The sequence below is a fragment of the Wyeomyia smithii genome, chromosome 3, assembly GCF_029784165.1.
Source record: "Wyeomyia smithii strain HCP4-BCI-WySm-NY-G18 chromosome 3, ASM2978416v1, whole genome shotgun sequence".
NCBI classification, from domain to species: domain Eukaryota; kingdom Metazoa; phylum Arthropoda; class Insecta; order Diptera; family Culicidae; genus Wyeomyia; species Wyeomyia smithii.
This window is the reverse complement of record NC_073696.1, coordinates 10,425,535-10,443,135: the sequence shown is the minus strand read 5'-3', so window position 1 is coordinate 10,443,135 and position 17,601 is coordinate 10,425,535. Positions and strand designations below refer to the sequence as shown.

Below are 17,601 nucleotides of genomic sequence, written 5' to 3'. Positions count from 1 at the left end.
GGTTGGAGACGAAGTATCACTATGCAACAGAAAGAAAATTTTCCTTGTTTATTTATGTGTCCTTGCTCAATTGAAAGGAGAAACTTCCGAGTTTTCAGTGTTTAAGTTGCGAGTAGCTTTCAAGAAGCACTAATATTGATAGCAAGGTATGTAGCATTGTTATATTTACAATATAAATGCATCTTAATGATATATTCCACGATGCGAAATTTTTCTTCCAGAGGCTGTTTATAAACAAACTTTATGGCAATCAAACTTGTTTCCAATATGGCCGATTCTGCATTTGACATACCGTTACATCATGTCTCTATACATCATGCTTCGAACAATTCGTTAGAGCTAAGGTTAAGCTCCACCTGGGTTTGGTCTAGGTTTTAAAATTTTATGGTAGTGCGATATATTTGGATATTCTGCATTGATACCATCAGCCCATATTTCCGACAATATCGCAACATCAATTTTTCGTTCATGTAGTTCGTGGGTTAATTCTGTTTTATTCTTTCGTAAGCTTTGGACATTATTTTGTAGTAATTTAAAACTATCCATGATTAGGTTAGAAATGTTTGATCAATACTTTCTGCATTGAAACCAAGCGATTGTCCCAGGCAGTTGAGAATATCTAGCAGCGTTTGATGGTTTTCCCCGTCTTTCGCGGAGATAGCCAAGTACAGTTTGTTATAAGACTCGTTAATTTTACTTTTCAGTTCTTCACGTTGTACTGCCAGTTCTTTCATCTTAGCATCCCAACGCTTTCGCAGCTCCAAGTGCTTCTGCATCGAGATTTTTTGTCCTTCCTCTTCTTCATTGTTGGTTATGTTGACCACTTTCCTTTTCTTGTTTCTGACTAACTTGACTTCATCGCTTTCTTCGTCTCCTCGTTCTTCTTCTTTTCCTTCTTCAAGTTGCTGCTTTTTATCCTTCTTATTTCCGGTTCCAGTTTTCCTTTGTACTGCTCGTGGTACCTTGTTCGCTACTGACTGCTCTAGCTTGTCCTTCACCGCTTGAGCGTAGCTTTCGTACACTGATGGAAATTCGTCCTCAGTACTCAGCAAACTGAAGCTGGTTTTGGACTTTCATTGTAGCTTTTTCGCGTGCTTCTTGGTATGTAAGGTTCCTGAATGCCATTAGTTTCTTTTATGTTTTCCTGCTTCTCCTGTTCGGGACAGTTGGTATCTGACGACCTACACGCAAAAGTTTAGTCTTGTACAATCATTGTGTCTTCCAGATTCGCACAAATGTTGCACAGAAATCGCACAAAAAAAGTGTGAAAAGCATAACGTAACAGTTGTACTGCGAATACATTGACATATAATGAAATCAGAATATGTATCATATACCGACACTTGATTTCTCACGTCGAGTGTATTAGTGACTGCACGCGCTTTTTTCTCAAGCGACGAGAGAAATTTCTCTCTCGCTCGTAGAATTTCCATGTATGTGCGACAAGACTATGCGACGCGCAAGGCGATATCTCGTTGCTTCACGAAATGAGCGAGAAACCCGTGCTGTACATACTTGATACCAGTGTTGTTAGTCTCTCACTCATACTGTCGGTGCGTGCTTGCTGCTATTCAGAGGAATGCATGAAGAAGAAAAAGTATCTCGAAAGCGTGTGTGCTAAAGACTTGAAAAGCGTAGCATGTGTCTCGTCCTCAAGCAGAAAAGAGGAGAAAGGTTTTTCTTCTTGCTCGCTTTGCAATGCTGCTTGATACCAGTTGAAACTGTTTGGGTGTAGTAGTTTGGAGCTGCCAAATACATTTAAGAAACGCTAGAGCATTAATTGCGTTATGCCCAACACGCAATCATTGTACTGGTTCCGAATTACATCAACAATTGCGCTAAAAACGCACAATTTTGTACTGGTTTCGCACCATCCAATTTTTGCGTGTATGTTCACCCTTACAGTGTACACACATAGATTTTCTGCTGCATTGATCATGCTTTTCTTTTGTGTCATGATTGTCCCCGCAATTCAGACAACGTTTCTTGCCCTTGCAACTTTTTGCTATATGCCCGTAACGCAGGCACTCATAACACATAACGACTCTCGCTACATACGGGACTACTTTCATGTTGATAGAAAAAATTCTGACGTACTGCGGTAGTTTATTACTACGAAAAACGACTCCGATTTTCATAATTGGAAATTTTTTACCATCTTTTGCTGTTCGCATCATACGGAAAGCCTCTTCCACTTCTAGGTTCGTCTCCATTTCGTTGATCACTTCTTCGACCTCCATGTCCAACGGAATGTCGGAAATTACTCCCTTCACTGTCACGAAGCTTCTCGGGATGAATGCCACTAATCTTTTCAGTTTTAAATTTTGACATTTAAGCAGTCGGTTTGCTTCCTGCCACTCAGACATGTATACCAGTACTTTGGTACGGCCAACTTTCTTGATGTCCAGAATATATTGGGCGAAATCATTTTGTTTCAGCACTGCTCCAATCGATATTTTGTTGATGCCCAGCTTCTCGTTGTCTTCAACCATTTTTTCCATTATGACCTTGAAGTGTCCACTGTCGCTTTGTTTGTAAACGTACTCTACATTCTTCGTTTGCGGAATTATCTGCGTGGCAAACTTTTTTTTTCTGCGGTCCGCCATTCTGTGTTTCCATCGGTACCCCCGGTGGGGCACCGTTAACCAAACTCATTTTTGCCCAGCTGAAATGATTTCGTGTCTTTTCGCCAAACTAATGAAATTTTTTCTACAGTAAACAATTTTCCTTCTTCTGTACTCTTCACAAAGGTATTTACGTAATTTTCCACTCCAAAAAAAACAATTTTTTAATGTCCTCGCAATATGTAGACCACGCTCGTTAACAACTCAACGGACTATGTGCCAACTTGCCTTGAGTCTTAGCTCATCTTGTCGATTAGATTATCAGATTATTAGGGCATCCTTAAGGTGAATCGGGACGTGGTCGCGATCAACTCGAATTTTGCAATCTAATTTTTTCTTGATTTATGAAGACTACGTACATTAAGCTTTGATCAATTGTTTTCACAACTGTTGCATGCCTGAAGTAGCAATTTGAGTGCTGTTTATTTAGTGGAAGCCGAATTTTTTACGCTCAAACTACAAAAGTAAAAAGAACTCTAACCTCAAAATTGTATAGGAAAAGGCCACAATCCCGTTTCACCTTAACGGTGCGCTTCTATACTCCGTTTGGCAGCGCTCTATCATCACTTCATACCGTACCGGTCGCTGCTAAACGCGCTAGAGAAATAGTAGCCGAGCATCCGGGAAGCATCGCGCTCTCAAATTTAGCAGCCCGATAACAGCGCTGCTAAAGGTTTTTGCTGGATGAAACGTCAAACAGAGACGATAGCAACGACCGGTGTGAAAACGGGTGAGTGAGCAAAATAGCCGCGCTGTACACAGCCGCCATAACAACTCAAATGGTACCGCACTGTTAAGGATGCCCTTAGGCAATCGTGCTCATTATTCAGGTTTTAGTTATGACTTATTTAATCACTTAATGGTTGAATTCACGATTTTAGTTTCAGTGCTGTCCACTCGAATCGCTACGCTATATACGTTAGCTTTGGATGAAATATTTCATTCTGGTGGTTTCGTTTCCTGGTGCCTGAATTCATAAAAGTACAGAAGTCATGAATGGTTCAGGTGACTGACATAACTACTTAACTTTGAATAAGCAAAAAACTGTGAAGACAAATTGGAGGGGCTTTCTATTGTTATGTATCCAGATATTCTCCCAGATGGCATGGCTTTTGGCATTTATTGCTCGAAACAAAATTTACAACATGTCATGCACCCGGTTCGCATAGATTTTGACATTCCTTTGCGCTACCTCTTGTTTTCGTAAACAGACCCCGCGCAGAAAACAGAAGAAAAATAAAACAACATTTAAAAAAACATGTTCCGTGTTTTGCTGTCGTATTGATTAGTTGGTGTGTTGCTCGGGGGCAACAGCAAGCAAGCAAATCGTAATAAATTAGCATTGATGAGTGATCGATCCGCTACTCGTGCCAAGTTTCCATCTCGGGAGACCTAGAACGTGACCTTTTTTTTGGCTAACAACGATGGATAGCGTTTGTTCAGTGTGAAACCGGCCCAGGTGTAAGATAAGAAGAATACTTACGACGAAAAAAAAGGCCAGCTGCATTACTACAAACAGATTAAACAGTCAATAGCAATGATGTTTCGACTGCGGGTGAAAATACTCTACATTTATATCATCATTTCGTTTATGCTTTCGGTCTATTTATTTTACCTCATCTCAAAATATTCGGTGGAAAAATTTATCAACTATCAGCGTCATGTAAGGTAAGTATTGTTTTTGCTCCTAAGATAAACTTTACTAAAATTTCTGTCCCGTTGCAGAAGTAGTAAGTTCCAGGAGCGGCCCAGAATACCTCAAATCGTAGGTCATTACGTAGGAGCGGGCGGTGCCGTCGGGAACGTATCTAAAGACTTCTTGAATACGAACAATTTCGCTCCCATCCCAGGGGTTGGCGAAAACGGAGATCCGGTTGTGATACAGGCGAGGGACCTTCTCAAGATGCAGCAACTTTTCCAGCTAAATCGTTACAACCTGCTGGCTAGTGACCGAATTGCTCTAAATCGTTCGCTGCCGGATGTTCGAAAGCCAAAATGCCTGACCAAGGAATATCCCTCTTCGCTACCAACGACGTCAATTATTATCGTCTTCCACAACGAGGCTTGGTCGGTGCTGCTGCGTACCGTTTGGAGTGTTATAATCCGTTCACCCAGACATCTGATCAAAGAGATTCTGCTGGTGGATGATGCCAGCGATCGAGCTTTTCTGAAGACGCCCCTGGAGAACTACGTGCAAACGCTTCCGGTGGTGATCAGTGTTTTGAGGCTTAACAAACGAGAAGGTCTAGTCGCAGCACGCTTGATGGGTGCCCGGGTTGCAACCGGAGATACTTTGACGTTCCTGGATGCTCATTGCGAGTGTTCTCCAGGTTGGCTCGAACCACTGCTGGCACGAGTCGGGGAAAACCCACATAAAGTCGTCTGTCCGGTGATTGATATCATTTCGGACGATAACTTTTCCTATATCAAAAGTTTCGAGTTTCATTGGGGGGCATTCAATTGGCAGATGCATTTCCGCTGGTACACACTGAGTGAGGAAGAACTGGCGGAACGGCGGAAGGATACGACGCTGCCGTTCCGGACGCCCGCCATGGCTGGGGGATTATTTTCGATTGATCGAAAGTTTTTCTTCGACATCGGTGCCTATGACGAACGGTTGAAGATATGGGGCGGTGACAATCTGGAAATGTCTTTCCGGGTGTGGCAATGCGGTGGTGAAGTGGAAATAGCCCCTTGTTCACATGTGGGGCACCTGTTTCGGAAGAGCTCTCCGTACACGTTTCCTGGTGGCGTCAGTGGAGTAGGTTTCAAACACTTTAGTTGTTTTAGCAATTTATTCAAATGCTGATTTTTCAGATCCTCAATGAAAATCTTGCTAGAGTGGCACTTGTCTGGATGGAAGACTGGTCGAAGTTCTTTTTCAAGTTCAACAAGGGCACGGAGGAGTTCAAAAGTCTGGTAGGTTTTACGGCTTAGTAACCTTCATAGGATTGACTAAATAATTTTTTACCTTATAGAATGTCTCGAATCGAATCGCTCTGAAGAAGCAATTGAACTGCAAATCCTTCGATTGGTATTTGCGCAAAATTTGGCCCCAAAATTTCTTTCCCGCCGCCAATAAATTCTTCGGCCGCATTCAGCCCATCGATCTCAGCACCTTTGATTATCAGGAGTACACCACTTTGATGAAAAAAATCAATCTGATCGTTAAGAATCTAAACCCGGAACTGAAGTGGAAGTTTCTAATAAAATACCTCTCGGAAAACGTGAAAAAAATTGCCGACTCGATGAAAATCGCCAAACACAGTTCATATTGTCTGCAGAAACCAAAGTCCAACACACTGATCAACCAACCGTATGGGCAGTCGTTTCTGAAAAAGTGCTCCCTGCTGATCAACATTCTGGACGAGGAGTTCGTGATAGATGATTACGGTCGCATCATGACCGACGAAGGCGTTTGTTTGGACTCGTTCCAGAAGACCTCCGTCGACGGGGAGCAACTGGTGGAGGGAGCGAAGAAAATCCGAATGGTAACCTGCGGCAGTAACAAACCTAACCAGCGGTGGATCTACGAAACCGATACGTACCACGTGAAAAACATGAACGGGGGTGACTGTCTCGAGCGAGGTTTGACGCTGATTAAGGATGAAAGCGACGACAAGTTTGAGGTGTTTCTCAATCCGTGCGACGTGCGGAATGAGCTGCAAAAGTGGATGCTGTTTCCGGTGGCGTGGAAGTGAAGCTTTTTTCCCCCTCTCTTTACTCAACAATACTCTAATGCACTAGTTAACAGCCCGCAGAGCACTTCAAAATGCAAACATAGCCAGAAAAGTAACAGTATTTTATGATAATTTCATCGAAAAGTAAGACTAAGTTTTTTTTGCTCTAACAGTTTTAACGATACAATTGTAAGAATTTACAATGCAAACAATTCCAAAAGTATTGCTCAAACAATATAAGTAAGTAAGTAAACTGCACACTAGTGAGAATGATTTTGTGGAACAAACATTTCAAGATTAGGTTCGAAACAGCTTTTGCTAACCATTTTAACACTCTCTGAACGTGTCGACATCGATGTATGTACTAATTTTTTGTCCGTTAAGGTTAAGTTTGAATCTGTGATATTACGACATTTGAAATATACTAAATAAACACAAACTTGTAATAGTTCATCAACAAAAAGCACAACGGTTTATTTGTTATGTGTCTAGACAGCATTGGAGTGATGAGTTCCGTCACAGGACGATGAGTGAGCGGAACAGTTATTGAAATCATTACCGTAAGTAATGATCTTCGGAGCGATGTATTGCAGTGCGGAGTACGCGAAGAACTATAAAGCGAAATGTGTCGCTACATGCGTTTTTGGATGCGTAAGAAAATGGTTTCGCTGCAGCCGCCTAGAAATTTCGATGAGGATTTCTGAGTAGAATATGCGCTCATCCGCGCTAAGACAAGAGGCTACTCCTGTTGCGATTCGTGTCGATTCCCAGACTAGTTAGAAATACCGGCCGCAGTCATCAGAGCACGCGTAGCTAACGACGTCATGGAGATCCACAAGATGATGCCTATACAAAAGCATTTCTGGACGGATTCATGCAATGTTCTCTGGGGTGACTGGAATTCGATCACCGAAAATACAACCTGTTCGTAGCAGTGCGGATGAGCGAGATGCTGGAGTAGACGGAGACAACGAAACAAAAATAGGTTTCGACGGAACCGAACGTCACTAACGAGGTGGCAAAAGTTGCCAGATCTTCCAGACGCCAGCACATTCTGGTTCCGTGGACCTGAGTTCTTATGGGGACCGAAAGAGAATGGCCTATCATCCAAGTACAAACACACCTCCATTTATAGATAAAGATAGACGACTGCGAATAAAGAGTCACTCAGACGAATGCGCTCATGTAGAGGAATACACAAAGCCTTATCTTAGCAAGTGGCCACCACATCAATCACCATCATGTTAACTGGTCGAAAAATTGTGCCAGTAGAATATCAGCAACCTGTGCTCAAGGCTCTCCATAAGAGACATCCTGGGCAAGAGCGCATGAAGTCAGTGGTGAGAAGCCATGTCTACTGGCCAAGCGTGGACAAGATTGTGGTAAACTTCGTTTCAACATGTCGTGCTTAGGCATCATTAGTCAAAACTCCGCCAAAAACATTAAGTGGTGAAACTTCGAAAAAGAAGATCAAGTGTACGCAAGCATCTTCAAGCATGTAAAACTTGTGTGGTTTGCCGAAACCGTCATCGAACGTATTGGCCAGGTCAATTTTAATGTGCCTCTTTTACCAGGTGGTGCTCACAGACACCTGGGAAGATAGCTCAGTGAGTGGGGTTGAATTGAACCCCACTAAAACCCCTCCAGTCCCTAGTTTTTATCTTCTTCGAACAACCGGTAAATATTACATCGGGAAATGGGTTTTTGTGCTTCATGCAGCCTCTCTATTTCGAATTTGGTAAAAATTCAATTTATTTTGTTATTTCAGATAGACAATTCAAGACCGGTACAACAATTCCATTGCCCCGTTGATGTTGCCTCCGAAAAATCAACAGAAGACAACCATTCCGAGTTGTGCTCTCGTCGTGTTCGGTCGCAATTTCATTTCGATCTCGATAGTGCCGACCAGTTAATCGCCTTCAAGGTCACCGTGAATTGTATTGCGTGTGCACTGCTGGTCGTTGCCGTCGTCTATTGAAGACAAAAGAACGCATCATCGCCTATTGCTACCGTACGCCATAGACTGTACGTTGTGTCGCTACTGCGAGAGATCCAGTACCCGGCGTACTGCTGTTTGGCTGTACTGGTGCTGCTGTGTGGCTGGAGCGGCTGCGGCTTTTACTACCGGACTCTTGTGTGAAGGACTGGAGATTGGCATCGCCCGTGCGCTGATTGCGGTGGAGAGCGGCTGCAGAAGATAAGTAGTTTTTTTTCTCTTGGTTTTTTTCTACAATATTATTTGTTGATTGGCATTTTGCGTGTGTGGCTTACGCGTCCAACATGGACGACGAACGCGGGGATGAAAACCCGCTCGTTCTACCGCCTAGCCCTCCCGGATACAAAGTTCCAAGGGTTAATAATGGAACCCCGCAGGAAGCTACCCATCGGCTTAAGCAGTATCCGGAGGGCAAAGTTGGTATTGGGGCTGTATTTTTCCGGCCGAAAGTGAAAGCATTGAACACAATGCAAATATGTAAAAATCTGGCACGGTTTACAGCCGTGACTGAAATTACCAAAGTACGCCCGAATAAGCTGCAAGCTGCTTGTGTGCTTGTGAGCTCTTCACGCGGCAGTACCACGTGTACATTCCAGCTCGTGTAGTTGAGATTGACGGTGTGGTCAGCGAATCGAGTCTGACTGTCGAGGACCTGTTGAAGGCTGGAAAAGGCCTTTTCAAGGATTCTAGCCTTGAACCTGCCAAGATACTTGAATGTAAGCAATTACATTCAGTATCGCTCGACAAGGGTGTAAAAACTTACACCCCTTCAGACTCTTTTCGCGTGACTTTCGCCGGGTCTGCTCTGCCGAGCTATGTGCTCGTGGACAAGGTGCGTCTGCCCGTGCACTTGTTTGTAACGCGGGTAATGAATTGCCTCAAGTGCAAACAGTTGGGCCATACGGCCTCCCACTGTGGCAATAAAGCACGTTGTGGCAAGTAGGGAGAGCAACATGCGGATGACGCCTGTAATAAGGGTGCTGAAAAGTGCCTTTATTGTGGGCAGACTCCGCATGAGCTGTCTGCATGTCCGCGTACAAACAGCGCCAAGACAAGATCAAGCGGTCTCTGAAAGAGCGCTCTAAGCGCACTTTCGCAGAAATGCTCAAAGAGGCCGCTGCCACCAAACTGGTTTCCCCGAATCTCTTCGAGGTCTTGCCATCCGATGAGTCTGATTCTGACGATTCAGTTGGGGAATCTTCTTTTGTTGAACCCGGGAAATCTAGGAAGAGGAAAAACCTTTCTTCTCCTAGGCTTCCTAGGAAAGGACAGAGAAGGTCTCCATCTGAAGTGACTGATACTAAGAAACGAAAAAGTGCTGTAGAAAATCCGAAGCAAACTCCTCCGGGATTGGCAAAATTGAATTCAAGTAAGGAGTTTCCGGCACTTCCAGGAACATCAAAAAACCCAACTGTTCCTTCTTTTTCGTCCAAGATTCAGCCAGAATCTGGACTGCTGAAGTTTTCAGATATTGTGGACTGGATTTTTGAAAATTTCAACATAACTGATCCTCTTAAAAGTCTTCTGCTGGCATTTCTACCAACAGTTAAAACGTTTTTGAAGCAGTTGACTGCTAAATGGCCCCTCCTTGCAGCGATCGTATCCTTCGATGGCTAATTCATCGGCTGAGATGAAGGATTCTATCTCTATTTTACAGTGGAATTGTAGAAGTATCATCCCCAAAATTGATTCATTGAAAGTTTTGATTAATAAGCATAAATGCGATGCATTTTCCCTCTGTGAAATTTGGCTCACTTCAAATGTAGATCTTAGCTTCCATGATTTTAATATAATTCGCCTCGACCGAGACACCCCTTACGGAGGAGTACTTCTAGGGATTAGGAAGTGCTATTCCTTCTATCGTATTAACCTCCTCACGGTCCCAGGCGTCGAAGCTGTCGCATGCCAAATGACAATACAAGGTAAAGAGCTTTGTATTGCCTCAATATATATTCCTCCCAGAGCACAGGTTGGGCAACGGCTGCTCTTTGATTTAATAGAACTTCTTCCCTCGCCACGTTTGATTTTGGGAGATTTTAATTCTCACGGCGTGGCTTGGGGTTCCCCTTCTGATGATAACCGTTCCTCTTTGATCTATAACCTCTGCGACGACTTCGACATGACAATATTAAACAACGGGGATATGATACGCGTTCCGAAACCTCCAGCGCGCCCCAGTGCTTTAGATTTATCCTTATGTTCAACATCGCTACGGTTGGATTGCATATGGAAGGTAGTCCTTGATCCCCACGGTAGCGATCGTTTGCCTATTCAAATTTCAATTGATAATGGTTCAACTCGCACGCGATCAGTTGATATTCCGTATGACCTCACACGGAATATCGATTGGAAATTATACGAGGAAATGATATCAGAAGCTGTCGAGTCGATTCAACATCACCCACCACTTGAAGAATACAACCTCCTTGCGGGCTTGATTCTCGACGCCGCGTTGCAAGCCCAAACGAAGAAATATCCTGGCGTGACGATCAAAGAACGGCCTCCCACTCCGTGGTGGGACAAAGAGTGCTCCGATGTCTACACGGAAAAATCCGACGCGTTTAAGGCCTTCTTTTGGGTGAAAGGTCAACCCGACGACTTTAAGCGGTATTTGGAGCTTGAGACCAAGTTCAAAAGCTTGGTCCGAGCAAAGAAACGTGGATATTGGCGCCGGTTCGTAAACGAAACGTCGAGGGAGACATCTATGAGCACTCTTTGGAACACAGCCCGAAGAATGCGAAATCGTATAACGGTCAACGAAAGCGAGGAGTCTTCAAGTCGTTGGATATTTGATTTTGCCAGGAAAGTATGTCCGGACTCTGTTCCTGCGCAAAACTTTGTTCGCGATACGTCTCCGGGCCACGACGCGATAGAATCACCTTTTACGATGGCGGAATTTCATCTTTTACGATGGCAGGGAGAACTGGGGAGGTGGCTACACAGCATCATCCCCAAGGTTTCCACCGAGCCTTGGTTTCGGGGGTTGGATGTAGGACGAGATTTCATTCGCATGATGTCTCGGATTATGTCCAACCACTACGGGCTAGATGCACATCTCTTGCGTATTGGGCTGGCGAGCAGTAATCATTGCGTTTGTGGATTGGGGTATCAAGACATTGGACACGTGGTTTGGGTGTGTGCTGAATTCTGCGGCGCCAGATCTCTACTTTTGGATACCCTCAGGGCCCGAGGAATACAGCCCTATGTGCCAGTTCGTTATATATTCGCTCAGCGAAACTTGCCATACATGCTACATGTTTATAGCTACTTGAAGAGCATCAAGGTGCCAATTTAACAGCGAAACAAAAAAAAACATGTTAGTTTAAGTATTAGATTTAGTTTCAGCTCGTAGTCGGCAGCGAGGGTAAAGAATTTGCCTCTAGATTATAAGATATTCTAGACCATAAGGCATTAGATTTAATTGGCTCCGTAAAACATTAATTTGTATTGTGCCGTGTCAAATAAATGTTGTGTGAACAAAAAAAAAAAAACAGAAGACAACAAGGTATTCTCTGGAAATCAGTCCAACGTTCTTGAGTTCGATGTCGGAGGAGTCAAGTTAGGAATGCTTTTCGACTCAGGGGCAGATGGACCGTAGATACTTGAGAGCGTCTGAAACGGGCAGAAGTTCTAGTTTTGTCATCTTCGAGAAAGACAGATTCCTTGCATACGGGAACGATATACCTTTAAATATCCATGGTAAATTCACAGCAGAGATCTAGATAAACGGTAAATCATGGTGGAAAAAGGACAAAAATGTTGACTAGGCAACAAAACTGCGAAACACCTTGCGGTATTGAAAGTGGGAGTATATGTGTACCAAGTGAACACAGTGCAGCCCCAGAATAGAAAGATGGGTCCTGGTCCTGAGGCTACAAAGGTTTGATTTAAAATATGGAATCTTTCGTGGCAGGTTGCCGAGGATGTACTTTGATGTCAGCTCCCAATATTTCCGAGCCACTCGTTCGTAAAGAACTTCCTACTGGACCATGAGAGGACATAGCCATCGATTATCTGGGACCGCTTCCAGAGGGACAACATCTACTCGTTGTAGTAGATTGTTATAGTCGGTTTTTAGAAGTATGCGAGATGACGTGGATTCATCAAGGCGGATAATGGTCCTCACATTGCCAGTCAAGAGATTAAGGATTATTGCACGACACGCGTCATACATCTGGTTAACACCATTCATATTGGCCGCAGACAAGCGCCATCTATGCTGATGTTTGGCAGACGCGTTAAAACCAAACTACCCCGTGTTCCCGTTCATGTCGATGATGAAGCAGTGAGGGATTTCGACAAACTTCGAGAACAGAAGGGGAAGGAGTACACAGACATGAAACGCCGGGCAGAATACAGTGAAATTCGTGAAGGTGATCGAGTCTTCGTAAAAAGGACGAGGAAAGATCATAAGCTTGTCGTCAACCATAACCCCCAAGATTTTCAAAGATCTCTTTGAGGTAATGGTGAAGTCTCCGACTCAGACCTCTGATTTACGGTTTTACACAACCGTGACCACCGTTTCTCGGTGCGCTAACTCCAGTATTCTGGAGTGCATCCAGTCCTCGACTTTACGTATGCCAGTTCGCCAGCTCGATCACTCCAATCGTCTCGCCGTAGACCAGGCCTGTCCAACCTTTATGACACGCGGGCCGAATATCACAATCCACAACAGCTTTTAATTTTCAGCTGGTTTTTAGTGCAAATATATGGTAAAAAATCATGCTGATTACCTTTATTTTGATATAGAAGCAGTCCGTTTTAGATTGAAAAGCCAAGGGTGATACCAGTTGTAGCTCACCATAATAAAAGTAATCTTACAAGCCACAGCCATAACAAATATGGAAAACAAACAATGATTTTTTGAAATTTGATTTGTAAGATTTTAAAATTACATGAGCTTGGAGAATTGATGAGGAACAGCTTTTTTCCAGAACACTTGCCATATTGAAATCAAAATCTGATACCGGAATCCGCAAACTTGATTCTAAATTCTCGTCTTATTAAGATGAACGACAACCATTTTCTAACTGCCTTCTTTTTTTTTGAAGGCGTTCTTCATTTTTGAAATGTCGAAAAGGATTGAAAGTTTGGTTGGAAGAAAGAAGCTGAATGTCATTACTCGTTAATAAGTTAAAATAAATTTAAATTATACAAAGATGTTTTGTATCTCCACAAATTCCAATCCGCATACATCAACATGTGGGCCAAATGTGAAACGTGTTTCAAAACTCAACGCGGGCCGCGAGAAATAAAGCAGAGGGCCGGATGTGGCCCGCGGGCCGTACGTTGGACAGCCCTGCAGTAGACCTTCAGCGTTATGTCGTCCGCAAAGCCAACGATCACAACCCCTGCAAGGAACTTCAGCTTCAGCACTCCGTCATGACTTTCCAAAACCCCGGACCCAGAATGGAACCTTGAGGTACTCCTGCGGTGATTGGGACGCACTTCTACCCCTCTTCCGTGTTGTAGACTAGTACTCAATTCTGGAAATAGTTTAAACACCGGTACATGGATGCTCCTGAGTGCAAGCGCTATGGAGTTCCAGCTGCCGCTATTGAACTCATCCTTCACGTTGAGCGTGACAATTGCGCAATGGCGGATGTCCCTTCTCTTACGCTGGAGTGCTACCTCAACCGTCTTGATGACAGAAAGAATAACATCCAGAGCGGACATACTCTTCCGGAAACAAAACTGGTTGCTCGCAAGACTATTCACACACTCCGTGTGATTCAGCATCTTGTTGAGGATAATCCTTTTAAGCATCTTGCCTGCAGTGTCCAGCAGATAGATAGATAGTTTTACAGCCTGCAGCAGCAAGACTAATCTCTGTCGCTTCCACCTATCCGGCAAGAGGCAGGCATCTCTGCGTGACTGTTTAGAACAGCCAGGCGTTGGCGATCACGATAAGTTTCTCGGTCGTAACCCTTACCTCTCAACCTCGACACGGCTGTCGTCGTTCACGGATTGGATGTTCGGCAAGAGACCCTCTATGATACGCTCCAGTACCGCAGGCGATCGCTCTACAGGCACCAACACGCCTTTGGTCTTCGCAATTGCGATCCTGTAGGTGTCACCTCACGGATTCGTATTGGCACTCGCGCAGAGTCTATCGAAGCAGGCCCTCTTGCTTGCCTTCTATCGCACTCTTCAGTGTCGATCGTGCCGATCCGAATGCTGTGCGGCGTTTCATCTTCATTTGTTCGCGCACGCTGCATCCTCCGTTTTGCACAAAAGCACGTATTGCGAACGTTCGCTATCGCCTATCGCTGACGTACACCAGTAAACCGGTGACTTCTCATTCCTAGGCATGGTGGCGTCACACGCCCGCGATAATACGGTAACTAATTGACGGCAGTCGGGCGGAGCCAAGTGCTCCCCTCGTGCTCTCTTCTCATTGCCTTTTCGAATACCTCGGCATCGGTGTAATGCTCGTCCTGTTTAGCACTGATTGCACGGAGATAGACGAGTTTTGTAAGTCGACTGGATTCAAAATTTTGAATGCAATCCTTTACTGGCCCTTACATCGCACAGGAGCTGGGCCAGGACTGGAGAATCATTGCATTTGCGTGTATCAAAAGCAAGGCTCCATCAATCATGATTTTTAACGAGGACTGTGCTATACGTTAGCGTGAGGTAGTAGTTAAACAAAAATAGGAGAATATGGATGGTAAACGACAGCCAAAAGCTTCAGAATAAATGTGGACGATACGGTTCTGGCGAAACGTATGCGGAAAATTAATAAGCTGAACATTGATTTCAGTAACGTGGAGTTCATTCAGATCTGATACAATTATCAAATCCAATTAAACGCACCTCAGCTCATTTGAAAAAGTTGTTCGACAGAGTTGGAGATGATGATACGGATCGTTTGCCCGATGGGCCTGTTACCAAGTCGGGTTCACAGGTTCGAGAGGACGATGTCCAAGAGGATCCTACTTCGGACACACGGAAGACCCCAAGTAGATATGACGATCATAAGGCTTATTAAAAGTGAAAAAAAAGTTGTATGACAAAAAAAAATTATGAATCTACAATTTATACTTTCAATCATTTTATACCAAGGGGGGGAATGTAGCATATCAGACATCACTTTATCCAAGAATCTTTGCCACGGTAAAATACCGGTTACCTTTCTTATTAATATACTTAGAATGAATGAGAGTGTAGTAGTGAGAGGGTAACGAAGGGGATTTGGGAATCAGAACCAGAAAGGCATTCGTGAGACGACAAGCCAGTCATGAGCTTAAGGAAGTCCTGCATCAAGAGAACCAGGACACTGTGTCATCGCTAAAACGAAATGGATTTTCAACCCGCCCACGTCGCCACATTTCATCAGAGCCTGCGAAGAAAGCCCTAAAGCAACCTCAAATCACCCGCACACTTACCGACGAGAAACTCAGGAACAAGATGACAGAAGTTAAGTTGATTATCAACTCAGCTCCTGACCGAATTATCACTATAATCCAGAATAAATTTCCGATCGTGTCGTCAAACGATTACGTACGACGACAGTAGCTACGCACTGAAGCACATCTGCACATGACATTTGTCCATGCAACCCGGTTCAAAGACGGACTTGTCCGTCGAGCCCGGGTGCAAACGAAGGCTGGAGTTCTGGAGAGGTTATTTGTGAAAATCGCAGTATTGGACGTTGGTTCAAGCGTGAATAATTCGGATCAGTAACCTCGAACCACAACAAAATAAAGATTGGACTCGGAAAAAAGCGACACTTTGTTTTGGATGTATTTTTATTGCCTAGGTAAAAAATTATGATAACCAAAATTTTTGGTTAACACTAGTTTAGAGTGTTATGTTTATGTGTGCAAAATTAGATTGCAATCTGTCAAATAGTTTACGAGATCCATTCGAAACGAGAATAGCTACGCCAGCAAAACTTGGGCGCGGTGATCCATAATCCTGGTCAGTCGCACAAATGGATCGGCAAAAGGCTTTTCCGAAAATTCTCCGGTTAAAGAAGAACTCAAATTTTCAACGTGACCGAAAAGGTCAGTTCGTCGAAGTGGTTCGTCCAGCAGACAATGCAGCGGTCTAGGCTACGTTTCTTTAAAATCAGGAAGGCGCCAAACCGGACTGACAAGCAAAACACGGTGGCCCAAAGGCGTGCGCGGAATCATCTCTTTTATTCTCTCCCGCTTTAGCTTTTCACTCTTCCGTATTTCCTTCTCTCTTGTGGTGACGAACACATTTGTAGTCGCTAGTTTGATGGATGTTTTTTGGTATCTCCGAAGCATTTCTCTACCGTAGCAGCCATATTTGTTCGAAATTTCTTTTTCTAGATGCATCCCGTTCCTTTCCTTGATCAAACGATTCTATTGTTTGAGGTTTTAGTCACCGTATAGTTTTATTCCCTTTGGATGGTTGATCTTTCTCGGTGAAATATACACACTATGTTTGCTTTAACATGACGTTTCGGCGTACTGTTATTCAGCCATCGTCAGATCTAAAATTTTATTTCTCCATTAGTTACACAACACGTACTACACAAATTTTTATTTTCAACTTACATGACAAAATGGGCTGCCAAAAATCCACAAACCAGGTAGGCCCTTGAGACCGGTGGTTTCGACCATTGGGTCCACCACATACAAATTGGCGCAATATTTATCAAACATCCTAGGGAAAATCGTGGGGAAAACAGAAGCACACATAATTAACAGCTTCACATTCGCCAACGAAATATCAGGAGTGCAGACGGACGAGGATGAGGTTTTGTTCTCGTTGGACGTGACGTCACTATACACAAATGTACCGGTGGACTACGCAATAGAATGTGTTGAACAGCGATGGAACGAGATAGAGGACCACACACCAATAGACAAAGGCAGCTTCATAGCGGCGATCAAATTGGTATTGGGATCTACGTTCTTCGTGTACAGAAGTGTCTTCTATAGGCAGAATTTCGGCGTTCCGATTGGCTCGCCGTTATCTCCAGTAGTTGCAGATCTAGTGATGGAAAGATTAGAGCAGGATAGCATAAACAAACTAGAAGAGAAGGGAATATATTTGAAAATATATCGTAGATATGTGGATGATTGCTTCTGTATAGCCAATAAGCAACACATTGACGTCATCTTGTCCACTTTTAATGCTTATCATGAAAAATTAATGTTCACGATTGAGAGGGAGGAGAATCAAAAGCTTAGGTTTCTAGACATGATGTTTTACAGAAGAGAGAGAAAAGTAACAAAGATTTGGGCACCGAAACAGGAAAATGGACGGTACTTAGATTTTTATTCAGAAAGTCCGTTTGCACACAAGTGCAACACAGCGATCGCGT

The 17,601-nt window shown here is 43.8% G+C and overlaps 1 protein-coding gene across 1 annotated transcript; it reads left to right on the top strand.

Annotated features, from left to right (window-relative positions):
- Nucleotides 1–3,834: 3,834 nt before the first annotated feature.
- Nucleotides 3,835–6,760, top strand: LOC129727547 (polypeptide N-acetylgalactosaminyltransferase 3). The gene is made up of 4 exons (XM_055685475.1): nucleotides 3,835–4,292; nucleotides 4,350–5,385; nucleotides 5,442–5,543; nucleotides 5,603–6,760. Exons 1-4 carry the CDS (start codon nucleotides 4,162–4,164, stop codon nucleotides 6,323–6,325), a joined length of 1,992 nt encoding a protein of 663 aa, XP_055541450.1. The 5' UTR covers nucleotides 3,835–4,161; the 3' UTR covers nucleotides 6,326–6,760.
- Nucleotides 6,761–17,601: the final 10,841 nt, after the last annotated feature.